This window comes from Taeniopygia guttata, chromosome Z (assembly GCF_048771995.1).
Source record: "Taeniopygia guttata chromosome Z, bTaeGut7.mat, whole genome shotgun sequence".
Taxonomy (NCBI): Eukaryota; Metazoa; Chordata; class Aves; order Passeriformes; family Estrildidae; genus Taeniopygia; species Taeniopygia guttata.
In genome coordinates this window covers 68,161,830-68,189,476 of record NC_133063.1, presented here as the reverse complement: position 1 = coordinate 68,189,476, position 27,647 = coordinate 68,161,830, and the positions used below count along the sequence as shown (strand labels likewise).

Here is a 27,647-nt window from a genome sequence, read left to right as displayed (position 1 = left end):
CAACTGCAGAATGCTCCAAGCATTTTGGAGACCTGCCTTGTGGACTCAGCTGTTAAGTCCAAAGAAGCACCAAAAAGCACAGTGTTTCAGAAAAGCTTAAAAATGCTTCTGCTGAAAGCCTTCATTCTGAAAGAATACTTATGTCTCCTAATAAGTGCCTGTGTGGAAATGAACATCTCTGCCTCTTTGACAGCAATGGAAATTGGGATGGTTATGGCTGCAGGCTGAAAGACTGGGCCCTACATTTTACCCCACTCTCATGGTGTTTTCTGAAATAGCATGTCAGAGGAACATGTAAAATTGTAATGTATTCCATACATTTTCTGGTGTAATCAGTACACAAGAGACTCCTTGGATGTATAGTCACTAGGGAGTAGTACCGACCCTGTTCTGTCTCAAATGCAGTATGATCTTTTACCCTTTGCTGTAAATTGGCTCGGAGCACATCTTTATGTGTCAGTTTTACTGCTCACTTTCAGATGTTACCAACTTCCAGCATTATGGGGCTGCTTTGCACTACATGTGATTTTCATTTTACACATTTTTCAGTTTCTTCATATGCCCAAATGAAAAATCCAGCATTCAGGGACACCGCATGGTTTTATGATGCTCTCAAGTGAGACTGTGTTCGGAAACTAATGAAGGGATTATCGTCATCTACATGTGGTATTTTGCAGCTGTAGGAGATATGTTATTATTCCTTGTTTGTTTTGCAGCTTCCACACAAGCATGCTGATCTGGTTGTTTTGTAGAAAGCCTTTACAAGTCACTCTGGGGAAGGCTGTTTTGTAGCACAAGAGCCCAGTCCTAAAGAACAAGTAGTGCTGATACTCAGCTGCTGTCAATTGTAAAGGGAAGCAAGGAACCAAGCATTTATGTTGGAGAAGTCACTCAAATGCCCTAGACAGAAGGAAATACCATGTGTGGCAGGAAGGGAAGGAGCTTAGGAAAGTAGCTAAGATTAACTGCATGGGAGAGGATGACAGGAAAGCACATGAGAACAAATGTGATTTTAACAGTTTCCCGAAACATTTCACATCTACTTTACTTTGCTTTGGAAACTATTTCAGTTCATTTGCAAACAGCAACATTATCAAGGACAGCAAATTCAACAAGTTTCACTGATATAGTATGTTTGATAAAGATACACCACACAGATACCTCTGTGCCAGGGAAAAAAAATGGTGGGAGGAAGCCCTACTTTTTTAGTGGTTTTACAGAGACTCCAGCCCAAATAATCCAGCTCAAAGAAAGGAGAATCCAGCTCCCAACCTTCTGTTGGGACCCTAGATTCAAGGTATGTCTTGCAGAAAGGCTCGCTCTGCATTTGCAGATGTCAAAGTAAGTGCTGAGGAAAAATTGAAGCAACACAGCTGAGAAAACACATGCCAATGTACCACTTCTTTTGGGTCTGCTGGAATGGTATTAAGCCATATCAACCAGTTGTGTGCTTTAGTGCTGAAGTGTGAGCTGTTGTGCAGTGAGCAGTAAGAAATGATGGAGTGCGAAGATTAGCTGACTGTTATTACAGCACTGCAGAGGTACTCCCTTCCCCTTCCCATTGTGCTCCCACAAACGAGACAGCTCGGAGTTGCTCTGTCCCACTGCATGGGAGTAGCACCAGAAGCTGAATTAAGACACTGCTACATGGACCCAGTTGTTAACCTATGGATGCTTTCCTTTCTGTATGCCTGGACTTGTTACCAGTTGCCATAAATTACAGAAGATCATGCACTCAGCATAACCTCTGGCTCTGTTAGACACAAACCCCTTTACGGTTAGCTACATCATCATGGCTTTGAGGTTAAATCACTACAAATACTGCTCACTGCCCCATGGCTTTAGTCTCTATTATTATTAGTTCAAAATCCCTGAGCCATTCTCCTCTAATTCTGACCAGGTTATTTAACAGATTGAAGAAGAGTTTTATCTCAAAAACCTTTTTCCTCTCACTTCTTTGTGTTGCAGAGCCTCTGACTAAAGCCTTCATACCCAGCAGAGCAGGCTCCCTCATTGCTACATCTGCAAGTTGTTAGTTCAAATTTGCTGCTCACGCAGGACACAGAAGCTTTGTAAGCAAGTGGTTTTGCATGGAGGGGTGTCTGAAAAGACACAGATCCAGTATCTAAAAAAACTAAAGTTTTCTGACAGAAAAATCTCCATCAGCAGGCTCCAAAACTGGCTGCCACCCACCCACTGGCTGTGGCAGCAGCTGGCCATTCCCCTGCAGCCAGGCTGGCACCCAGGTTGTGTCCGTGCTCTCCCCGCCCAGCCGGGGCAGGCACTATGGGAAGTGTGAGGATGGTGCACCACCAGCAGGACCCTATTGCCATTCCCCACATTCTCAAAAGCCAGGAAGAAGGAAGAAGTCTGGCAGGGCTTACCCACCAGTCCCTCTAGTCAGTCTTGATCTTGTTTTCTCCTGTACCTTCATACCACACAGAGACAGTTTCCAAAGAGACCGAGCTATCATATGTCTCACATCCTAGAGGTAGACTGATGGCTAAGCAATTTCAGTATGAAGCTCCGCCTCCCCAGATTCAAATCCTAGACCAGTTTGCTAGAGTGAGAATGGAAATTATTTTAAATTATGACTCCTGTTTTCTCCATCCATTTATAAAAGAGTAATATGGAAATGTGCAGTAAGAGATGGTATGGACCTTGTGTTTGAAGCTGAGGAAATTCCCTAGCACAAAGCTTTTTAGTTGTGCTCTAACACAACTACCCCTGTCTTGAGCCCAAGATGAAGTTTTAGCATCCCTTTAAATCACTCAGGTTTGTTTAGATGTGCATATGATTGATGATATGCTTTCAGAACTTCACAACTATTCCTTTTCTTACTTTCTTTTCAGACCTTGAAGTATTAAAGTCACAGGAAGTAATTTCTTCTTGCTCTTGCAAGAATCAGTGTGCATCATGAATATAGTATAGTATGCATTCATTTGAGAGGAATTAATTTAATTCCAGCGAAAACTACAGAAGCACTGGGAAATGCAAGTTCTTCATGTCATGCCCTGAGCCAGGGTGTCCTGGTGGACACTGAGTTGACCAGAAGGCAGCAGAGACATGTGCTCTTTGGCAAGCATGTCCAAGAACATCATGGTCTGTGTTTGGCAGTGTTGCCAGCTCATGGAAGGAACTGATCCCTCCTCTCTACCCAGCCCTGTGAGACACATCTGGGTTACTGTGTCTGGTGCTGGATTCATCAGTACAAAAGAACATGTTGGAGTGAGTTCAGCAAAGTTGCCTTGAAGATTGTAAGGCACTGGGGTATATCTGATATTAGGAGAGGATGAGAGAACTGGGCCTTTCTGACCTGGAGAACAGAAGACTCAGGGGATCTTATCATTGTATACGTATCTAGTGGGAGAAAAGAAGACGGATCTCATAGTGGTATCCAGGACAGGAATAAAGACAACAGGCACCCACTGAAATAGTGGAAATTCCACCACAGAAAAAATATCTTTTTTTCCTGTGCAGATGCTCCAACACTGGAACCGGCAGCCTAGGGAGGCTGTGGCACCTCCATCCTTAAAGTTGGCTCTAACCCAACATGAATGGAGCCCTGAGCAACCTGCTGTGGGCAGGAGTGGCACTGACCTCCAGAGCTGCCATCCAGCCTCAGTGCCACCACAATTCTACCCTGCAGTTCTATCACACAACACTAAGTTCTAACTACTAAATGTGTTTGCGGATATACTAGGGGAAGTAGTACTGCTTTACAAGATAAGGACAGTTGAAATTATAATAAGTGTAAATAAAACCTCTAAATTAAAAGAAAGATTAAATAAAATATGTTTTTGCACATGGGTTGAAGTGTAAGACTCCTGTACATTTGTCATATCAAAGACACTAAGATCTTCTGAAGATTTTTTTCCTACTCTCCATTCATATATTCTGCTGCAGGTCTAAAATTTCCCAAAAGGGGTTGGATTTACCAATACATAGTTTACACTAAGATTTGGGTTTTTCTCTCTGCATACATTCTTTTGGTCTTTCTGAATCTATGTTCCCATGATTCTCTGACTACTTACAGCATCTTTCCAGAGAGGATGAACTTCATTGTGATTTTCACACACAGTAGAAAACCATCTCTGAAGGTGAACAGTTCACTCACGTCTTCTGTCTGACATAAAAAAGTGGAAACTGGCAATGGCCACCTCATGGAGGAGGCTCTATGGATAGATGAAAATCAGGAAAGGTGTAATTGGTGACGCTATTAGCTCTTGAGACAGGAATACAGAGACTATATCACACATGGTAGTAGTTCAAAATACCTGTTTCCTGTTCAACTAAACAGGCAAAGAATGAATAAAAAATCTAGTACCTGGTTTAAGCCCAGATTTGACTAAATGCAGTAGGGTATAGATGCAGAGGCTGTCAGCCAGACACTGTGACTGTAAAATGTAGCATTCCTAAAATCTTTGCATCTCTTCTAAAATTATTTCTAGATTCTAAATTTCATGGATAAGTGCATAATTTGCTGGGCTCCTGTTAGTGTACATATCTGTAGGCTTGCCTATGGAGGTTTTTGCTTTTTCTTGGGTGTAAATTAGTGTTTATAAAAATGGGAGAAGGGCCATTGCCCTTTTCCAATGTAATTTTTCATTCTTCCAATTCTTCCAACATCATATCTCAATATAACTGAATATGAGGAACCACTGTTTTTTTTTTCTTATCTTGGTTACTGTGGAAGTTCTGTTTAAGAAATGTGGGAGGATGGATTGTAGGACAATAGGGATAGTGCTGAAGGCAACCTCGCCCCTGAGGAGTAGCAGCTGTACTAATGACCAAAGAGTAGGAACAGGCCTGCCCTTAATAGGGCACAGCTGTGTCCAGTAAAGATGGGTGTTATAAAAGAGTGGATTTACTAGTTGAGAGGAGAGTTGGAGTCAGTTGGCTGTGCTGCTGTGAGGAGCAAGGGTCAGGTGTTCATGTTAGGGACATTAGGGATTAGTATGTGCTGCCAGGGACAGAAAGGGTCAGGTGTTCATGTTAGGGGCATTAGGGGTTAGTATGTGCTGCCAGGGACAGAAAGGGTCAGGTGTTCATGTTAGGGACATTAAGGGTTAGTATGTGCTGCCAGGGACAGAAAGGGTCAGGTGTTCATGTTAGGGACAGTAAGGGTTTGTATGTGCTGCCAGGGACAGAAAGTCGTGACAGGGACAGGTAGAAGTCAGCCAGCCGTGCGGAAGAGATAGAAAAGGAGTCAGTGTTGTGAGGAGCTGCCTGTGAGAACTCACAGAGAGAAGGTATGAAAGCCTTACAGTAAGATAATAAACCAAAGGTGACAGTTCCCATCCACCATCGATTGGTGCCAAACACCAACACCAACAATTGGTGGCCTGTACAGGGATGGATCCTGGCAAAGCAGGTGCTTCCTCCCATAAAACACCGACTGGTTCCTGTCTCCCCAGTCACAGTGACTTTCCTGACACTGCTTTCCACATGCTTCCCCAGCACCCCTTCTTGCATAAGACATGGTTTTCCAGGTTTCAATTCAAGCAATCAGAAAATAGCTGATCACTACTATCTGAGTTAAAGGAGGCATTATGTGTACTTTATTCTGTTCAACTAGCAGAAAGTCAGAGAAGAAACTCAGTGACACAGTGGGAATCTCATACCTCATGGGCAATGGCTCCTGGTGCCAGCTTTCACATCAAGGTCAGCTGAATGGAAAGTGTTTGTTACAGAAATTGAAAGGCTCGGTCATGCAAACAAGCTGTCAAATTAAAATGAGAACATACCTTCCTGTTTTACACATAAAATAAAGAAATTGAGGCAGTGTCAAATTCAAGAACAGTAACAGCTGGGATCTGTTTAATGTTCAAGCTCCAGAGCTGTTAACTGTACTAAGACTTGTTCCTTCACAGTTGGCCAAAAAGTGACTTTCTTTTATGACCACAAGGATATGAGGAGCTCAGACTGCAAAACTTGGAGAGGTCTTTGTCATAGCAGAAAGACAAGCATAAGGCTATTTTATTCTCAGGCCAGAATGCAAAGACATTCCAGCTGATTTCACAAGCTTTTGAGTTTTGATAGTAGCTGCATGTCTTGTTTCTGCTTATCCAGTTATCTTGCCTGTATCTTCCTCAAGCCCATCATCTCAATTTGCAGCTTCAAAGACATCTAAAACAATGGACAATTTTGAGACTGACTTTGTTAAGATATCAATGTTTGTGTAGTCACCCCTGTAAAGCCAATACCTGAGACAAAGCTGGCAACCCAATCTATTGAGCAGGCTCTAGCCCCACCTTCCACAGCCCCTACTGAAATTTTCCTGTGCTCAGTTTTCATGAGAGACAAGCACTGTTAGTGCAGCAGCTGTCAATAATCTACCTCTTCTCCCAGTGAACCTACTCCTGCCCAAGCACTTCGGGAAGTTGTTGCTTTGCCTTTACCTTGCCAGGGCAGTCTAACATCTGCACCACCAACACTGAGGCTAAGTGCTTTCCTTGTCAAGGAAGGGTACTGCCATCCACTTTCAGGAGTCCACTTCAAAAATTTGGAGTCAAGCTCCAGAAGTGAGTATTCAAGGATTGCTCTTATACAAAAGATGCCGGGGCAAAAAGTGGCAGCTTTCCCCTGGGCCAGGGGAGTAAGTCCAGGCAATAAGCCAGGTACTGCCTGGGGTGCTATTAATTCTGAATTACTCTAGTTGTCTACATTTATGCACCTCTACACACATATAAAAATTTTTGTCTCACCATGCGTAGAGAGGGCCCATACTTCCAACAAGTAGTTGATTGTCTCTGATTATGCCATCTCCCAGGCATATTTTTTGCAGACCTAGTGAATAATTGTACTTTCCACAGCTCTTTTGTGCTCCACAGCCAGCAGAGGTTCTTGGCCTCCTGTCCAAACCCCAAAAGTGGAACTTCCCAAAACGTATGTTCTACCATCACATGAAAAAAGATGTGAAGTAGAAGCCAGAAGGGCATAAGAACAGAAATTTAACCTGACATCCATAACTATAGCACAAATGTGAATCGTGTACTCAAACTAGTTCCACTGTACAGGAGATACAGGCATCCACATACCCAAAAATGCCACAGAAATTGTTTTGAAGAAGCAGAGAGTATAGGGGACCGTAAGATATTTTACCAGCTGACTTAGTGCCAGCAAGACAGTGGCTTACAGTAAGTGCTAGACAATTTCAGAGCAATGCCTTCTCCTCTTTTCCATGAATTTGCACAGCTGCATCAGCAGATGTAGACACTTGGCTACTTGTGCTCTAGAGAAGCTTATGACTTAAAGAGCACTATACAACCACTGTAAAACTGTGTGAGGAAAATCATATGCTAAGTATATGCTTTCTTGCTCAAGCTTCTAATCGTCTTCCCCATGACAAATAGACTTTATACACACTTTTAATAAAGAAAAGGAAAAAATCTTGGGGATGCAACAAGCTTTCAAGATGAATGAGAAGTAGAGCTCAGGGTCTAGGAAAGAAAAGGAAAAAAAGTACAGGGTAATGTAATGGAACTGTAGCAAGACATGAACAAGTGACTGTAAGAAATGCTGATGCCAGTGATACTTGTTTGTTATCAAAGCAATTTGTCCAAGTCTCATCTCAATTTTTTCAAATAGTAGTAGAAATGTCACTCATCTCCTAATGACCAGGATTTGAGTAAAAATCTGGGACATATGTACATATATATAACAATGTACTGTGCCAGGTTTGTGTGGGGGATAGAGTTAATTTTCTTCTCAGTAGCTGGTACAGTGCTCTGTTTTGATTTTAGTGTGAGAATAATGTTGATAACACACCGATGTTTTAGTTTCTGCTCAGTAGTTCTTCCCCAAAGTCAAGGACTTTTCAGTGTCTCATGCTCTGGCACTGAGCAGATGCACCAGAATCTATGAGGGCACATGGTCTGGGCAGCTGACCCAAACTGCCACAGGGCCATTCCACACCACAGAATGCCAGGCCCAGTGGCTGATTTTTGCTGGGGGGTGGGCTGCGTATCAGTCAGTGGGTGCTAAGCAATTGTATTCTGCATCACTTGTCCCTCTTCAGTTTTATTCTTCTGCCTCTCTCCTTTTCATTGCTGTGACATTACAACTATTACAGAATAGTAATAGTTGGTGTTGTTACTGTTATTTTGTTTTGACTATTAAACTGTTCTTATCTCAACCCAAGTTTTACAGGTTTTGTTCTGATTCTTCTCTCCACTGTTGAGAGAGTGGGGGAGAAAGCAGCTGCGTGGTGCATACTTGCCAGCTGGGGTTAAACCATGATATGTGTGTACATACAAATATTAATATATACTTATAAATACAAATGCTTAGTATATGTTCAGGGTTTGAATTTTTTCAGTTTGATTTTTTTCTTAAAAGGGTGAAGAGGTACCAGTCTGTCAGAGGGTTTTTGCTTTCTGGTATTTTTTATTAGGAGGTGAATAAAGACAAGTGATTGCCTGGAAAAATATTTCAGATGTAAAACTAACAATGTTAGATGCACACATTGTAAGGCAGAAAAAATATTTATGTGGGACTAATTCCAGTATCTGATATTGGTTCAGTATATAGATTATTGAACTTTCTTTCATCTGTGATCCTAGTTTATACCAACAGCTCAAAAACCAAAACAAATCACATTTTTCAAAACAAAGGAAGTCCTGCTTAAGTAAAACTGTTTTCTAACATTTAATGTTCAACAGAGCCAAAGAAGGAAACAGTGGTGAAAGAAAACAAATATGAATTATGAGGAATATCTCTCCATTTATTGCAGGTAAAAGCTGTTTAACTTGGTCTGACTGCTAAACAGATTCACGAACAGATTCAGCTCAAGCAAGTTAAAACTCCCTCTAATGGCAACTGGATAAAGGACAGAGTTTGAAAAAATTAAGTCTCTCACTGTATTTGAAACCTACTTTTCACTAAGAGAATATTTCATTTGAAAAGTGAAACTTTAGCCAGTGCCCAAGATTCTTTTAAATTACAACTTTTTTAACATTCCTGACAAAGTTTTGATGAGCTATGTAAGATGTGTTATGTAAAAATGCACACATTATGTAAAATATGTTTTCTCTAACCTGTCTGTTGCTTTAACAAACTGGCTTAGAAAAGCACTCCGGACAGATGATTCCTCCGGTACACCAAAAGGGTCCTGGTGTTCTGCAACACCACTCCCAACAGTAACACCAAACACTTAGAGAGACTACTTAGTTACAGAATCCAGAATCACAGGCAAAATAAGCATTTAACCTGTGCAGAGAGTGTAATAAAATTAGAAAAAATTACATTCTGCTCACAAATACCAAGCAGAAATTATCCTTAGAAAACCATGAAAATTAAGAACAAACAATAACTCCTTTCAACAGGATGAGCACTGTGTGCAGGATTAACATGTTAAGGAGGGAAAGTAACTAATGGATTGCCTGTTAACACTAGTTAGATATGCTGGCAGCAACATCTAGGTGACTTACAAAGTCACCAATTTAGAAAGCTTCAACCTCTGTCAAAATGAGATCTAGCAAAGCCTTTTTCCCATAACCCTGAGGCAATTTCAGTTCTCAGGTAATTTCTGTTAGATATTCTCCTTTACCTTTATTTTCTACCCCTACACACTGACATGGGATTAAAAAACTGAGAGACCATTATTTGATTTCTCATTAGCATAATGATTCTATGTGCCATTTTTACAGCTTGAGGGTAATTTCAATTACAAATTATAATTATGTTTTAACTACAGAAAACAATAATCTCAGGCTTTTGCTGGTCAAAAGTGAAATGTTCTCAGAAGGGAAGTATTCAAGGGGGTAGAAATTTGAAGTAAAGTGAATTGAACATTAAAAAATATAAAAACTGATTCTAAAAAACAGACTTTTGTTTAAAAACCGAACTTCAAAAAATGTTGACTTTTTATCAAAGGTTCCCTGAAACCATTCCCCTGAAAACCAATCTAATAACTCTCCCACTTTAGTAACTGAAGTTTTATGGAGAGGTGTGGAATAAACTAGTCTTCTGTGCTGGCCTGCGCTCCCCCTTCAGAATAAGAAAGGCATATGGAATGTGATCCAAACCTCACTTACATAAATAAGAAGTCTTGTGAATTCACACTAGCCTACATGAACTGTTGTTACCTCTTCTCATAATTGCTGGAGGTTCAAAGGAGAAATGACTGCTTACCTTAGCAACTTAAGTAGTAAGTACATTTATAATGGCAGATAAAAGAAAAAGCGCATCTGAAAGTAGGGCATACTTGCCTGCAAGATGCTAGAGACATGACAGAGATCAGTCTATGTTTGTAAGTAAACTCATTTTATTGAATGGTTTGAAGGGCTGCTTAAAATAAAAACACTTTACAATCTGTACATGCAGTTTTAATTTTAAAAAATTAAATTTGTTTTTCAGAAAACATGCATATTTATGTACATCGTTTTGAAATAAAAGAAATCATTACCATTTACTGCAGAAATTCCTCTTTAAAAATCTTTAGAATTGCAGGCAGGAGCAATTCTGCAGAAAGCAAAGCTTAGAAAGCTTCTCTACTCTGAAGATAAAGTTCATTCATTCAGAGGCATTAGTAACAGCAGAAGAAGGTCGTTTAAGGATGGATTCAACTGAAAATGACAGTGGCTCAGTTGTTGAAAATTTTGTTGTGGCCTGTTTTGCCCCAAAGAAGACTTTTGCAGATTTGTCTACAGTAAACTTGTATTTTTGATTCTCTTTAAGAGCACACTCCCTGAATTTCTTAGAAGTATCTTCAAAAGTCTCCTTCACAAATGACATTCTTAACTCTGCTGTTGGAGTGTCAGGAAATGTCTGATGGAACAGTGACTGAAATGCACTGTACTTGAGAGGTGGAGGGGGTTTGGTACTGTTTTTGCTGATCTTGCTTAATGCCTGCTCCTGAGGAGTCAGAGAACCCTTATCAGAAATCTGGGATAAAGTCCTTTTTGGAGGAGAGAAAGCTGACCTCTCACGAGTTTCCTGATGGAGGCACAGTATTTCATTACGTGACTGCTGAATGTCTCGCGTGTGAGTCAGAACAAATGAATTTTCCATTTTTGGAGGCATAATGTCATGCTCAGTGTTTGGACAGTCCTGACTTTGTGAGACCCTGGCATCCCAGCCTGTCCCAGGTTTGAGAGCTTGGACAGCAGTAGCATTTAAAAGGCATTGCTGGTAGAGGAGAGCATCACTAATGGGGCCACATTTTGGCCACACTAAGAACCTAGAAGGCAGGGGATACTGCCTGTAGGTAGTAGCTACACTGACATTTGAAGAAATTAGTTCCATGTTGCTAGGTCCTGAATACTGCATTGTTAGGTCAAGGCAGGTTGGTAAAAAATCAGAAAATTCCTTATTTGGATTATCACCTTGAGTAGTGTTGAAGGCTGTTCTATACGAATTGTATTCAGCTCCACGCACCATACGGTTAGGGAGAAAAAGGGCAGCTGCTTGTGTAGCTTCCATCATATCTCTCTCTTTATACTCCCTCTCTAGCATAATGTTTTCCAACTCCTTATCAGCAAAAGCCCGTCTCTTTCTCATCCTGTCACTTACAGGAGGTGGCAAGGGTGAATTCCCTCCCAGGTAAGAATCTGTTGGAATAGGGCGGTAACCTAAAACAACAAAGCAGCATTAGGAATTAGGCCACTTAAACATTAAAGTTGCGTTTGTAAAACAGCCTCATGAGCCAGTCCCACCAAGCACTGTGCTCTTGCCACAGACCCTGGTCACCTCCTACAGAAGTCACCATGACACAGAGGCTTAGTGGTCAGGCACAGTCAGTTCCTCAGTGCAGATAAGCAAGCCCTTCTTTTTTGACATGTTTAGTATCCATCAAAGCTAGCTGATTAGTAGTTTTTAAAAAAGCAATTCCAGACAAACAGATTGAGGAGGGAGAAAAGGGAAAAAAAAAAAAAAAAAAAAAAAAGGCAAAGGCAAAGCCCTACTGTGTATTAGGATTGGTATTCCATCAATGAGGCTTAAGGAGAGAGATAACCATTCACTTTTAACACATATGGAAAGCATTCAAGTATTTTATTTCTTATGAACTAGAACTTCAATAAACCATAGAAATTCAGTGTCCAGTGCATTCAATTACCAAGCTACCTGGCTTAATTTAATATAATCGATAGGATCCAATCCTGTTTGCTCTATCCAGACAATTCCATTGAATTAATGGAAATATTTACATGAGTTAGGAGAACAGGATTTTACCTGTTTTCACCCCCATTCCTCTCATACACGTTTCCCCTTTTCCAAGGAAGATACCTATATCTACAGCTGGTGTCTTTTCTATTTTCTAAAGATGAATCACTATGTACACATTGCTAGAGATGGTAGAAAATCCCAAGGAGAACTAGGAGAAAAGAAAAAGATAGTTATAATAAATTAGAGGAAAGAATACAGAAAAATTAAAAAAAAAAAAAAGAACTGTAGATGTAAATTAGAGGTTTTTAAAGGGACTAGATATTAATTGAGCTTGAACAGACAAAGAAAAGAGCTTTCTATTTCAGAAAGAATAATTTGAATTGAGAAGTACAATTATTTATAGGGATATGGTACGGAAAGTAATTAAACCAAACATAGGAATAAATATGTGCACAGTCCCAAACGGGACTGGGGGAAGAAATGCATCCTTTCACTGAAATAACAATCTTTAAAAGATAATTCTTCTACAGTTAATATTTTCAACAGTGAAAAAATTAAGCACCTTATTTTTCAGATCTTATTATTGATAATGTCGCAAACAGTACTGCTGTGTTAGGCATTCAGATAAAAAAGAAAAAATTAATCTCTTTACTTTTTTGCTGATTAAAATGCCAGCGAATAAAGTGCGCTGTGAATAAATTACCCTGCGCTGCAAAACGCTGCTGGGGAACCATGTAAAGACTGCCAGCTTGTAACAGTAACTCTCAAATTTCAAACTACCGTTGCTAGCATTTCAGGCATTATTCTGGGCAGAGGGGGCAAGGAACTGAAATTCTGCCGCATCGATTCCAACCTCGTAAGGCAGGAGCCTCCGTCGCCCGGCGCTGGTAGCGGGGCGCGCTGTAACGCCTAATTCGGGAAAGGACGCTGCATTTCACGCCTCGAACGGGAGGTGCGGGTCTTCCTGGGGCACAGCGGGGTTTCCCCCCTGCCAGCCGTGCTGCGGGGCTGAGGGAAGCCGCGAAGGAGCAGGGGATGCTCTTACCTTCCAGGATGCTTTTCGCCAAGAGGCTGGGCGCCCGGACGTGCCTCTGGTAGATGGCTTTGCGCTCCAGACTTGCCTGCTTCCCCGTCAGCCCCTTCTTGTCCTAGGAGAGCGATGGGAGGGCGCGGTCAGACCGGGGCCGCCCGTCCCGTCCCGTCCCGCCGCGTCCCGCGCCCCTCACCTCGGTGGCCTGCTGCCGCCGGAGCGCCACCTGGGCGGCCATGACGCGCTGCCGCTCCACCACCAGCAGGCAATTGGCGCACTGGCAGTCGCGCCAGCGGCAGAACCGCTTGTGTCCCTTCAGGCACGACACCACGCCGTGGTTGCGGCACCGGGCGCACTTGGGCGTGCGGCTCAGCTTCCGCGGTTCGCCCCGCCGCGGGGCCGCCGCTGCCTCCTCGCCTTCCTCCTCCTCTTCTTCCTCCTCTGGGCCGGTGCTGCCGCGCGGAGCGCCGGGTGCCTCGTCCGGCTCCCCTTCCAGGCTCTCCACGTCGATCTCCCAGTCGGCGCCAGCGCGTTCCTCAGCCATAGCTCCTCGGCGGCACAGCTGCAAGAGAGGGGTCAGACCTCCAGCCCCCGCGGCGGAACGGCAGCCGGACCACGCCCGGCTTCCGAGGTGCCCGCCTGCACCCTGCCGAGATGCGTCCCAGTCGGGAAATCACGGCAGGGCCCGCCTGGCATGTCGTCTTTCCCCTTACCATCCACTCGGGTCTCTTGCGCCCGACCCGAGCGAGGCCCAGTTTAGCCACGACGGACGCCTCCCTTTCTGCCCCCTTCCCTCCCGGCGCGGCTTGCGGGGAACTCCGCTAGTCCGCCGCAGGCAGGAGCGCGTCTGCTGCAGCGAAGGATTCGGGAAGAACCGTCCCAGGGAAATGCCCCGCGCTGCAGCGCTACGGCTCTGTCCGGTCTCAACAGGGTCCTGCTTATCACAGGACCCTGAGAACCCTCCTGCCAGCTGCGTTCAAACTTGGGAGACAGGCAGAGGACAGCCGAACTTCACACATCGCCGCTGTCCGCTCCAGCAATCAAAGGTAGTACGAGCTCCTAGAGCTCTCTGCGGAAGTTGCATCTTCCGACCCCACCTGCTCCAACACGACCTCTCTGTCCTTGCTTCTGCACACTGCACTTACCAAAGACAGGTGGTCCAGGAAACACGCAGACCCTCAGCTCCTCGCAGTTCGCAAGGGCCGCTGCCCCAGACCGGCCGGAGGCGAGAAACTCCCGATTCCCGCACCTGGGGCGTAGGGCTCCCGGACAGTCGGGACGCTGCGCCGTCGGGGGGATGTCTGCGCGGCGGGGCGGCCGTGCGGTGCGTGTCTGTGGGTGCGCGCTGACCGCACCGGGGCCGGTGACGGCACCGAGCTGAGCCCGCCGCGCTGTCTATCAGCCCCGCCGCGCCATCAGCCGCGCTATCAGCCGCGCCGCGCCGCCCGCCGCGATATCAGCGCCCGCCGCGCCGCCCGCGCCGCCCATTGGGCGCCCGCCCCGCAGCCGCCGCTCCGATTGGCCCGCGCGGCCGCGGCCCCGCCCCCGCGCCGGTGCCCGCCGCCCGCTCGTGGGTGCGGAGGCGCGGAGCGAAGCGGGGGTGGGCGAGGAGCTGGCGAGATTTCACTGCGGGGCGACAAAAGGAGTGGGAGAGGAAAGGGAGCGAGAAAAGACCGCAGTGCTCGTGACGGCGACAGCTAAGAAACCTAAGGCGAGCGGCGTCCCTCCACCCGAGGTGCGGGCCGGGGTCGAGGGTTTAAAATCCTCAGCCACCTCGTTTTTCGTTTGCGGTCGTTCCCGTTGCTTCGCCCACGTAGCAATGGACTATTTTTCCGAGTCTGGAAATGCGGCTGGATCCTTTTCCTTCGGGAATTCAGGCGAGGAAAATTACTCTGTTTTCTAGCACTCCCTTCCTTCAGAGGGAACGTTTTCCACGGACCACTGAGGTTTTTCCCCTAAGTAACTTTATTTCACATAAGTAACTTTATTCCCGCCCCTCCCTGATGGAGGCTGCTCTTTGGGAGCTGGGTAATGTCCTTTGGCTCCCCAAACACAGAGCGATCAAAATTGTGACCCAAAAAATTTCAGTCGAGAAACGGAGAGGCTAGAGCTCCGTGCTTCTGCAAGTGAAAATAGGATTTTCCAAGAGGCAGAAATGGACAGAATGCACCTCGGTGCGTTCAGCACCGGTCAGGGGAAATTAATACTGGTGAATTTAAAATTATTTTGCCAAGGAAGAAAAATATTAAAGGCATGTGGGATAACATTAGTTCCCACTAATGTGTACTGATCGAAATCTAACTGTATGCAGAACATATGGCCGAAACTAGTTTCCTAAAAAGGGGAAATACTTTTCCCTTTCCCTAAGAAGCGGGTGTTTGTAATAAATACTGACAGTATTCGTGTATATAATAAACACGGGCATCCACTCACGGTAGGCACACGGACCAGCTGCCGGCCGCCGGTTCGGCACGGAAAAACCCTGCCCTCGCAGGCCTTCGGGACAAAGGCCACAGGGCGAGTGTCGCAGGCGGGCAGCTCAGGCGGGCAGCTGTGCGAGCCGGCGGGGGCCCGGCGCCCGGGGCTCCGAGCTCCGCTGCAGCCCAGACAGGGCACCAACCCTCTGCTTCGCCCCGTGGGCTGCGGGCACCCGCGAGGAAGGAGGGAGGGTTTGTTCCCGGGAAAGCTTGTCCTCCCCGGGCGGCACCGGCGGGAGAGCGGGGAGAAGGAAGCGCATCCCCCGACGGCAGGTATTATTCATCTCAAAAGAAAGCCTGGCTACTGTTTGACTTACAAGCATGACTAAAAGGCAAATACCCAAGGAATTCCACTTTCCCCCTTGGGGTCCCTCTTAAAAGGCACAAGCATGACAAAGGACCTGCTAGGTTAGGAAATAGAAGTCGCCTTTGTCTGTAAACCGACACCAAATTACAAGGTACGATTCTGCGGTCCGCTGGAGTAAATTACAAAACAATTCGCCTCCTGTTTACTTTATCCACAGGGAGCTGTGAAACCCAGCCACGATTTTAAAGTGTGTTTGTATAACTTTCTTCTGCTCCTGTTGTTTGCGCTCGGCTTCGCAGCGCTTTTGAGCTCCCCTCCAGCCACTCCTCTCTCTCCCATCTGGAAGAAGAGGTGTCTCCGCCGTCCTGCGGCGGGACGCACCCGCGGGAGAAGGCGGAAAGCGATCTAAGGCACTACCTCTCCTACAGAGTGCTCCGCTTCGGTTCGTGATGTCAGCCATGCCCGCTGAGCTGACACGGGCAGATGCGGCGCTCTGCCGTGCTGGGAAAGGTGCTGATTTCCACGCAGGGGAGTCTTTGAAGCCCGCGATGTGCAGCTGTGCATCTACCGTCCCCGCACAGCCTTCCCAGCACAACTCCCCGCCTTTGCGTCAGCCCTTGGTGCCTGCGGGGCCCGGGCCGAGACCCCCGGCCGGGGCTGCTGAGGTGCCCCGGGGCTCCTCGGAGCCTCCGCCGCGCACGCTCGCCCTTGCTATCCCCCCCGTGCGTTGCCGTCGGGGTCCCCCGCAAGCTGCGCAGCCCAAGGCGGGGTGGGGGTGTGCCAGACCCTGACGAGGGCCGGGGATGAGTCCTAAGGCCTCGCAGGCGGCGGCGGGGGCTCTGCTTCTTGCGGCAGAGCCCTTCCCCAGGAGCACGCTCGCCTCGCCCCAAGGCAACCGGCCCCGGAGCGCCCAGCGCTCCGTCCTACTTTGCATCACGGCTCTGCGGGCAGGTGCAGGTGCAAGTGCCGCAGTTCCCCGCGCCTGGCCTCCCCAGCCCTCCCTTCCCCCGGGGAAATTTATTAGCGAGGTTAGGGCAGGCTAACCAAACGGCAACTCCGGGCGCAATTTCCCCGGAGGAATGCCTTGATCCTGCCCTCTCTCCCTGCGTCGAGGGCAGATTGCAATGACAAACGCGGACGATCCCAGCCGCTTGTTATGCCAGAGATGTCACCGTTTAATCTGAAACGAGCTGCCCTTGCCCGCGCTCCGCCCGCCGGCCCCTTCCTCGCCCTCTCCGGGCGCCGGTGCCCGGGCGGGGCTCCCGCCGTGCCTGCGCGGCCGCGCCCCGACCCGGACCGGGACCGGGCCCGGGCCCGACCGGAGCGCTTCTCCGCCGCGCGTTACCGCGCGCTCGCTGCAGCGAAGATGCTGACACTTCGCGGGTGATCCCAACTGCGGGAAGTAGGGGAGTGGGATAGGGAAAAAAATTAAAAAAAAAAATAATAAAAGCACGAAGATATCACCTTTTCCCGTGTTATCTAATCTGTACAAACCGCCATTTCTTTTGCAGTTTTGATTTTTTTTCATTAAAATGTGGATTTTATATAGATGTATATAAGACTCCATCTGTCTCTTGTAAATAGTATTTAAGTAAACCCTAGTAATAAAATAAACCTGGGTAAGATTTTTATTTGTGACATAGACCTTTCTAAATTGATTGTATGTTTTAAATAAGTTTAATTGATTGAACGTTTTAAATAAGCAAGTTTTTCAGTTTGGATATGGTTTTTTTTCTGGGGCTTTGTGGGTTTTTTGTTTTATTTTAAATGACCATTTCATTTCTGCCTAACAGATGTGTAGGTACAGAGTCAGAGGATGGATTTTCTGTTATTCCTATATGCCATTCAAATACATATAATAAATACGTATTATAAGAAGGTAAGCTATGTTGAGGTAATGTATTCTCTATAGCATGATATGGAAGAAAATATTTTTTGAACATGACAGTAATACTACTGCCTTTGTTTGCTTTGGCAAGGAGGGCAAGGGTTAGCCCCTTTATAGGAAGACTTGCTTATCATACCAGGATAATCTTCTTTCCTACTAAACTGGAATGATATCAAAAGCGGTTCAGATGAACAGAGCAGAACTGCCATTTCTGACACAACTAGTGAAAGTCGGGCAGGCAGTCCAGAGTCTTCAATGGAAGGATTCACATGGACACAGACAGCTTTGCATTCAGCACAGGGTGCCACAGAGTTTCCCATCTACAATGCTTCTCACCCTGGCAGCTGAAGGGATGAGCTCCCATGAAGGGAGAGGAATAAAGTATAAGAGGAGGACAATTTAGCCCTCAGTGGTTGGAGACTCTGCCTGTTCACTGGGGATGTACCAAGGGGGCATAATTTGGCCTCTGAAAACAGGACCATACAGTCCTGGCAGTCAGTCATTGAAGCAAGAAGAAACACAGCTCAGTAAAATAGAATTGCCTTTTCTGCAGCCTCCAGATTCATGGCCAGGGTATATGAGGGCAGACCTAGATAGACTTTAAGTCAAAACTAGTCTAAACACATCCCCATCCAATTCTGTGCTAAAATTTTCAATTTAAAAAAAAAAAAAAAAAAGGCATGAGGAGTGTTTGTGTGCCATTCATAGCATCTTTGCTGTGGCTCATAAACAAGGCTGACCTTTGGTTTGCCAGCATTTAACAGGCCAGTAGACATTTGGCAGGTCTCTTGCTAAAATGTGCTACAAAGTTGGACCAGCTCTCAGCATGAATATCAAGAATCCACTATGCAAGCAGTGAGCACAGCAAATTGTCAAGTCAGCAACTAATATACTTCACTATAACCTTCCCAAATGTCTTAAGTAGTTTGGCAAATCTCTTGTTGTAATAAATTCTAGTGAAGTTTCGGGGTTTCGTCTTTTTTCAACATATGGCCTTAAAAAGTAACTTAGCCAAGAGTATTTTTAGCATCAATGCAAAGTTTGCTGGAGATGTTTTCTCAAATTTGTTTGCACTCTGGCAGTTTTATTCAAATGTCAACCAGATGCAGAAAGTGTAGAGGCTGGGGTTTTATTTTACAGTCCTGGAAACTAAATGTCAAGTCTCTGCAACATAAATTGTCTTTTGGATTGCCATATTTTAGCAGAACAGCAAGAGTCTTACTAACAAACAGGTTTGTGGTGTTTTGTTTAGTTTTTCTTTCTTCAGGATGCAACATAATCATATGCAAAATTGTCTCTGAGCAGCCTTACTGAAATTATTAGGATGACCTGAGGTAGTGGTCAGCATGAAAAACAGCATCAAAATCTGGCAATATATCCGTTAAAGCAAGGCAGCCAGCTAGCCAGACTCAGGCCAAATGAATCCATGTGGGTTTCCAGGCCACACCTATTACACTCCAATTAGCAAGAAAGCTTGTAGAACCATTTTTAGATTGGGCTGTTGTACCATACTAATAACAAGTATCAGACTCTGTCACAGTGTGGATCCACTATGGAATACACAGATGCCTGAGGTGGTAGAGGGAGAGGATGTGAATCTCAGCACTCACAGCGTGGCAGAGTGAATGCAAGATAATTTGGCTCTCTGAAAATTGACAGAAAACACACTGGGCTACATCATCACCTGTGGCATTTCCACCAAAGCTCTCAGAATGATTTTACAATCTATCTTTATAAGAACAAATCCTGAAAATCAGACAAGCTTGTGCTGTAACTCCACAACCAAGGAGCTCAGTCTATCTGGCACATGGATACAGGGAGGTACCAAGAACTCTCACTCCCGTGATTCTTGGACATCAGCTGGGAAAACAGCAAGAGATGTACTCTCAGTACAGCAAACATGATGCTGATATGTCTCAAATTCCTCTCATAATTAAAAGAAAGCATTTTTGGATGCAGAGTCCCCACCCACAAGATTTAAGGTGATGTTTGAGGTAGAAGAGATTTCTGCTAGTGTACAAATAAAATTAGAGCCCTTTTAAAATTAATTTTTTTTATTTTCTTCTTCTTTGGCTAGTACTTCTGCACATCTGTTTAGCTATTTGAAATAGATTCATCAATAGCAAGGGGATGATCTGAGAGAACCAGTAAGCATACAGAGGTCAGCAATAGAAATGTGCATCTTTAGGATTCTGTAAATAGAACCTTTTCATTGGAGAAGTTTTAAGTACCCCAAACAGATTGGCACAAGTTTTCAGTATACCACACTTGGTCTCTACAACATTCCTACTAAGTATTTTGGAGAGAGGATGACTATGACTCCTTCCAACCCTTATTTCAGTTGCCATCACTGGGACCTCTGGTGTGAGGAAGCAGAGAGACACTGAGTCCCCAGGCAGGTGCAAACGAGAGCACTTTATCAGAAAACCAGGCCTTTCTAAGCAGTTAGCTTTTTGTCAGTTACACACTTCTAAAATACAACTAACATCATCCAACAAACCCCCATACACAATGATGTGAACACACAATGGTTATATAACTTGTTTTTCTATCTCTAATTCAGCTGATTTGCTCCCACAGCCTTTTCTACTTAGCCAAAGTAACAGAAGGGAACCATGAGTTTACAAGGCCATCTTTTTGTGAAGTTCTACCTATCCACAATGCTCTGGCTCGTCCCAGAGGCAATGCAAATGGAGGCCTGACACCAGCATCAGCTTCTGAAGGGGTGGCATTGCCATGACAGGAGGAGAGCCTGGTGCCCTAGCTGGACACAACACCTACCTGCTAAGGGACATCTATGACAATCTCATTTGCTGCTTCTCTTGCCCTGCTACTGGTGCACTCTTGGTTGCAGTGGCTAAGTGGTTTTACACACACTCTTACCAGGCAGAGGTACATCTTCCTGATCTTGTGCATTTGTCCCATGGCAGAAGTGAGCTGAACTGAAATATCCATTCTTGTTCTGATTTATATCCAGGAACAGGAATACAGGACCTGTAACTACTTCAATCCATTTCTTCTCATAAGGGAACCTGCTCTTGACAGGATTTAATTTGATTGTTGGAATAGATCCTGATCGTGTCCCTAGGCAGAGAGCACCCTTACCAGGCATTTATCACTGTGGCTCAAAACATGTCAGATTTATCTGGATGCTCAGTTTTTCTGAAATCATCAAAGAGAAAGCAAGCAGTGATGAAATTATTAATACAATAGACAGGCCATTGATAGCATGGAATTTATTATAAATATGTATTTATTAAATTATGCTTTTATTATTATTATAAACAAATCTAGGTGAAATTCCAAGGCATAAAGTGTTCCTGAAAGGTGCAGCCATTGAGTATTCTGGGATCAAACTTTTCCCTTCATTTCACACAGACACTCCATTGAAATCCTTGAGATTAAATGGGCATGAGTCTGAGTTTAACATATTGCAGATGTGTATATATATATTAAGAACATTGGATGCATTGTACTCTAAAATGCTATTTTACTTATGGTATTTTTTCAGCACCTATGATTACTGGCAATAATAAAAGAGACTATCCCACAAAGTGCACTAAGATCATATGACATAGAGAGGACACTGTCATCTACTGCATGATTTAATATCTGTGACATTTAGGTAATTCATGGTCTCTGGACATCCAAGATCATATCAACTATGCAAAGTGTCACATCATTCAGTGTCTAAAATTAACCAGTTCTAGGAGTAAAGGTCTTCAACCAGCTCTGCTGAAGTCAGTAGAAAACTTCCTGTGCCATCTGCCCGGGGAATCAGGTAAGGTCCATATTCAATTAATTTTGCCTTAAAAGAGAAGAAAACATGCTGATCAGACATTCTGCCTGCACTGCATGACCAGTTCACTGGCAGTTTGAGCCACAAAACTCTGGGTTTCAAGAATTTATTTCCAGGTCTTCTTTGACTATTCACCTCATAAAGGAGATGGGAAGAGCTGCTGTACCACTGCGCTGGGGCTGAGCCGCCTTGGTGTCTTTATTCTGCACATCTCCATCTCCTCTGTGATTTCCACCCAAGGGATATTTTCTTTAGGGACACTTTCCTAGTCTGTAGGGGACAATTTCCATCCTGTGGCAGTCTGCAGCACAGAAACACTAGCATGTCAGACAGAACATCCATCCAGTTGAACCCGTCTGGTTTAACCACGTGCTAGAGACTTGGATGACACACAACTGGGAGAGGATATATAGCTATAAATTATTAGCTCCCTCTTCTAAATAGTGATGAGAAAACTCTTTTAAATACATTTATGATAACAAGATACTCACAAAAAAACTAGTTCAGGAAAAAAAAAAATAGTCATCTGAATTTTTTACCCAGAAGAACATGTGAGGATATACCCAAGGCCCAAGTCATTTGTTGTAGTGTACTTACCTGCAAAACTTGGCATCACTCCAACACCATAACACATTTAAATGCCATAATGATCAAACTAAATGATATTTATAATCAGCACACCAAATGATGTGCAACAGCAGGACATACACCTAAGATTCAAGTGCTAGGAGTGAACTCTACTGAGTTCAGAGAGAAACACCATAAAATCCCAACCATGAAATTGTGGAAACAAACGGCAACTTGCCCACAACTTCCGCAAAGTCAGACTGCATCCACTTAGGGACAACTGCAACATAAATGTGATAATCTCTTGCTGCCTAGATTCTTTCCAGATTATCTTTGGCTATACATCATGCACCTTTAAAATCAGTGGAATTACCATACGTTAAAAGGAGCATACTGCAGGGAATTGCAGAGACGTCACTGTCTTTCAGTACAAGAAAAAAAAAAAAAAACCTAGGACCTAAAAATAAATGTTTATATAGTCAAGAATAAATTTTAATTAAATTTCTATCTCTCTTTTTTCAGCCTTTTCTGCTGAGGAACTCTTTGAAGCCTGGGACAATCATATTAGTAAAGGTTTACAATAAGCTTTTCACTTCAACTTAACAAAAAAAAAAAAAAAAAAAAAAGAAAAAGAGAAAAGAAAAGAAAAGAAAAGGATGTAAATCAACAAATAAGATCTTATTTCTTATTTTCATTTGTGCAGGAGCAGAATGTGCCCCACAACACACAGACATCACTCTACAAGTCAGTGGCACCGCCCTGCCTCTGTTAGGGTTGCCTGCCTAGCAGCAGGTAACACACACAGATACTAGCAAAGGTAGCAAACTTATTGTACACTATTTGAGAACTCTGTTCCATGATATACTAGAATAATAATGGACAATAATAAATGAGAGTCCTCAGCTCTCTTCTTTGGCTTAATAAGTCTAGCTGAGCCAGAAAAGACCGCATCTCATTTTTCCAATGTGTACTTTTGTTAGGTCAATAGAGGGACTGTTACAGAGTGGTAATGTGAGCTGGGGAACGTGTGCAGGTTCTGGGGCTTTATTGTGTCCCTGCTATGTTAATTAGTATTAGGAACATGATGGATTGGCAACACATGTATTTTCTGAGTCTTAAACCAGCTCTGAGAGTTTAGCACTCCATTAGTTACACATCACAGGAACCCAGGGATGTTTACTTTAAAAAGTATCACTTACAAGAATGCAACACTCTAATTCATTCCTGATAGAGGCTGTGGGGAACACCCATCCAATAGTCCGGTTCTGCAGGACAGTACACCAGCCCTTTCCAGGGTCACCCTCGGAATCCCACATCAAGACTTTCTCTGAAACATCTCCCAAGGGAGTGACAGATGCAGAAACACCAGCCTGGACAAGCAGAGGTTTTTTTTCTCCACAGCTTATCTGATAGCGAAGATAGCCATGGAGGAAAGAGCTGGGAGTTTGGTGACAGGTGTGTAAGACACATCTCTTAGTGCAATCACTCCACAGCAGAGAAATCAGAACAACAGACAGGGCTGTTACCTTCCTCTGGCCACAGCCACCCTCCCTCCTCAAGAAATGTTACCATACCAATATACCAGCATGAGGAATTTCCTCTCTGCAGTCTGGAGGTGTAAATCAGCATGGAGGGAACAAAATTCCAAAAGAGCTTCAGACCTTCCCAAGGAGCCAAGGAGAAATGGTAACAAGAGATGCTGGATACAATTTTTCCATAGCCAAATCCAACAAAATGATCCTTCCATGCACCAAATTACATAAAGCCCTCAGCTCTGGTCCATGATGATGTGCCCCACTGGAAAGATTCTGTGAAGTTTCCTGTCCTTCAGTAGTATGGGAGAAGGTCACTTGTCTGACATAATTCTTCCAAAGAAGCACTGGTACCTCTAAAGGACAACAGGCTCTATCTCCTCTTGTCGTGCAGTCTTTCTTTCTCCTTACCTGTCAATCTCTGGAGTCTCAGGAAGAGCTGTCTTCCTTGTACATAGCTTTATTCCCCATCCCAATCTCTCTCACCTCAAACTGGGACTGGCAGGCTAATATTTGCTTTCTTACCATTAATATTAAAAATTCCACCACAGAAATCTGCAAGTATGGCAATATAAACAAAAATCAAATCAAATCAAAACAAAACAAAACAAAACAAAAAAAGACGTCTTTACCTTTTAGCAAATCAGTCAGTAGCCACCAATTCTGTAGCCATTCTGTAGTGCTGATTTTGGCAAATGTCCTAAAACAACTTTGTGTTCTGAATATATGCATGGGATTATCCTTCATCATCCCAGTTACAGTGGATAGCATTTAATAATTAGCAGAGTGGGCTATGGTAGAGTAATGGAACTGAGGCTGACCTGCTATTTCTCATTAGTCTTTCAGCATGGCTGACAGTAGCTAGAAACCAATGACTTGGGCAGCCAAGCCTTCAAACAGTAGTAATTGTAGTTGTAATGAGCTGTGTTAGCTTCGTGTGTTAAAGCATGTGTTACAAACCCAGAAGTGTTAGCCCAAGTGGTTGATTGCAATCAGAAAAGGAGTGTCAAAATCTCCTCCAGATTGTCACTGAACTATTTTCACTCTACAGACCATGATTTTATAGTCAGTTACGTCTGTGTAATGTGACAGAGACAAGTTAAATATTCATACCCATGAACTGGATTTGTTTGCATCTTCCTGGACACATATTCTTATCTATAGACAGAGCCACTTTCTCTGATGTTCAGTTGTCTATAGGTTAGAAGACGTGGCCTAGTGAGGCCAGCACATTTACAATTATCATGTGAAATTGGCATAGCCTTGATGATCTTGCCATATTGGCAGTCAAAAAGGAAAGTTATTTAACTTGAAAGCTGAAGTTGGCTACCCTGTATCTTGGTGGATGTAAAACCATATTCAATATATATTTTTAAGCAGTTTTTGGTGCAACCATATTCTAATGACTTCTGTGATTTTTTTTTTTTTCTTTTTGGTGAATAAAAGGGGTGCTAGTAGTGTCAGCAACTAAAAAGCTAAGAGGCAATTCAAATAATCAAAAAACAACAGCATCTAAAGAGGTATTTTTCAGATCTGTGTCGCATCCTACAGTATATAGTATGTCATCACAGCTTGGCTACCAGTCAGCTGTCAGACCATGTCAGGATCTGAGCAGTAAATAACACACCCAGGACAAGCCAGATGTGCTGGTATAAATGACCAATTCATTGTTACAGAGAAGCCAGATCACCATGTGGCAAGGCACGTGAGCACTGAGATAACTTTGCCACGTCTTAGTACACAAGAATCATCAAAATCAGAAGTATGACGATCACCTCTCACAGCTTGCTCTCAGGCAAAGCCGTTCTTACAGCTGGGCAAATGATCCTTCAGCTCTGTAATATTAGGAGTGCAAACTTAGTAACTAGCATTCTGCATCAACCCTGCACACTGCAATCCTAAAACTTTACAGCAGCCTCCAAACAATGCCAAAACACAAGCAGGCAAGTCCAATCATAATCCTTTGCAGGATGTCGTGCTCTGCAGTCATTTCCTGCTTCTCACATGTAAGGGTAACAGACACAGCTAAAGAGGTTGAAATGGGCTTTATGGCTTGGCACATCTCTAATAAAACAAGAACCTTGATCATATGAAGAAAGGGACAGTTCTGGGATATAAATACTGCAGCACTTTGGAATGGCTGTGGCAAGAAGAACATCTGTTTATTATGTTTTCTAGTGCTTTACTTTCAGTAGCCCATGACAAAGAATCAGAACTTTTACCAATGGAAACCATGCTCAGTCATAAACACAGCACTATCCTTTTGAGGTATACCTTGAGCATTATAAAACAACAGCTTTATTATAGGGAAGTCACAGAGAGTCAGAAATCAGGGCACAGGAAAAACAGTTTGAGAACAGGCCACATTTTATGAATAAAGTATTTTACTCACAGGTAAGGGGATTTTTTGTGTGTGTGAACACAGATACTTTAGGCAGCATGAAGGAGAATTTTGAGAAAATGTTCTTGTGGTAAAACAATTTACACTAGAGTTCTCCACAAAATCCCTACAATGATATTAACCTACTGACACTCATCTCAAGGAATGAATTTTGGTAACATAAACTTTACTCTGTGTTGTACATTAGCTCAATATCACTACTGAACAAGAAAGAGGATGTGTTCCAAAAATGCTATCGTTAATGGGAAAATCAGACAACACCACACTCAGAAGTGAAGTCCATAAGGAAATTCACTTGAGGCCACATCCAAGGTATTACTATCCTTGGTTTAGTCTCCATTTTATGAGCGCCATTGAAAAGTGTTACATAGTGAACTCACTTCTCTGTAATGGAATGCTTTTTCATTAAATATTCCCTTGATGGGTTCTCTGGGTCAGCCAAAGACCTCAGAATTATGCAAACATAAAGCAAAGCAGTAATCAAGCAAAATGAACATCCTAGCCAACCTCAAAACAAACCAGACCAAGATATCGATATGCAAAAAAAGAGAAAAGCACTAGCTGACTCTACTGAGAAAGAGCCAAATATGAGTTTAGAAAATAAATTTATTTACACAACTAGCTACTTTGCAAAATCTTGCACATTGGAGACAGGCAACCAGCTTTTCCAAAGAAACTGTCTCACAAAACACTTGTGGCCTAAGCATCCACACAAAAAGTGACTTACAAAGGCAGTGAGGCACTGTGTCTGTGTACTGCTTATTTCCTAAGCATAAAGCACAAGATCCAGAGCAAATAAGGTGAAAAATACTTGACATTACTGCCATCTCTCCCAACACTAAAGATTTGTTAAATTACATTATGGTAATTGTGTCAATGCAAGGAAAATATCCCAATGCATATTCTTCCCCTATTGTAGGAATGCTACTGAACTGGCTGGACCTTTTTTTTTTCCCAGCACCTGAAGATACAGTAGGAATTAGCAGAAAAGCAGTGGCAATGGCAAATTCCTATGCTGTTGAGGTGGAGAGCTTAGCGGGAGAGAAATGTAGAAGAAATGTTGGTGACCTGCAGCTCCCTGTCTCCTGAGAGGCCAACCCCTACATGAATTCCAGACACAGAGACAGTTAAAAGTACAGCAAATCAAACCCACACGACCAGGCTTTTGATGTCCAGGTCACATAGTGCTCGACAGCATTCTCTTTAGGTATTTCTTTCAATAATATATGTTACGTGGTCTGAGTAATATATGTTACAGTCATTTGCAACTGACTTTTTCCACCTCTAATCTCAACTCAGGGATTAATTCAAACACAGTTGCAATTCTAGACTTTTGGAAGGGAAAAATATAACCTATTTCCCGAGGAGCTCTCAAGTATCTTGTACGCACGGTTCACATTTTTGCCTGAACTAGTGCATTCCCATTGGAAAGGAGGAGAAGATAACTGTCAGCTAAATGACTGCAGTCACCAGTTCTTCACAACCAGTGATTATTTAGGGTATTGGTGAAATAAAAAAGTAATTTGAGTTCTTTCAGG

The 27,647-nt window shown here is 43.8% G+C and overlaps 1 protein-coding gene across 3 annotated transcripts; it reads right to left on the bottom strand.

The window, feature by feature from the left end:
* Positions 1 to 10,245: 10,245 nt before the first annotated feature.
* DMRT2 (doublesex and mab-3 related transcription factor 2) lies at positions 10,246 to 14,592 on the bottom strand. 3 transcript variants are annotated; one of them, XR_012053063.1, is made up of 5 exons: positions 14,284 to 14,590; positions 13,335 to 13,700; positions 13,154 to 13,256; positions 12,175 to 12,316; positions 11,436 to 11,573 (listed from the first exon to the last, which is right to left on the bottom strand). XR_012053063.1 is itself a non-coding variant. In XM_072922425.1 (4 exons), exons 2-4 carry the CDS (start codon positions 13,680 to 13,682, stop codon positions 10,516 to 10,518), a joined length of 1,509 nt encoding a protein of 502 aa, XP_072778526.1. In that variant the 5' UTR covers positions 13,683 to 13,700; positions 14,284 to 14,592; the 3' UTR covers positions 10,246 to 10,515. The 3 variants fall into 3 exon arrangements, 2 of the variants coding, with proteins under 2 accessions (XP_072778526.1, XP_012433187.1); XM_072922425.1 differs by lacking the exon at positions 12,175 to 12,316 and having other exon boundaries at positions 10,246 to 11,573; positions 14,284 to 14,592; XM_012577733.5 differs by lacking the exon at positions 11,436 to 11,573 and having other exon boundaries at positions 11,978 to 12,316.
* Positions 14,593 to 27,647: the final 13,055 nt, after the last annotated feature.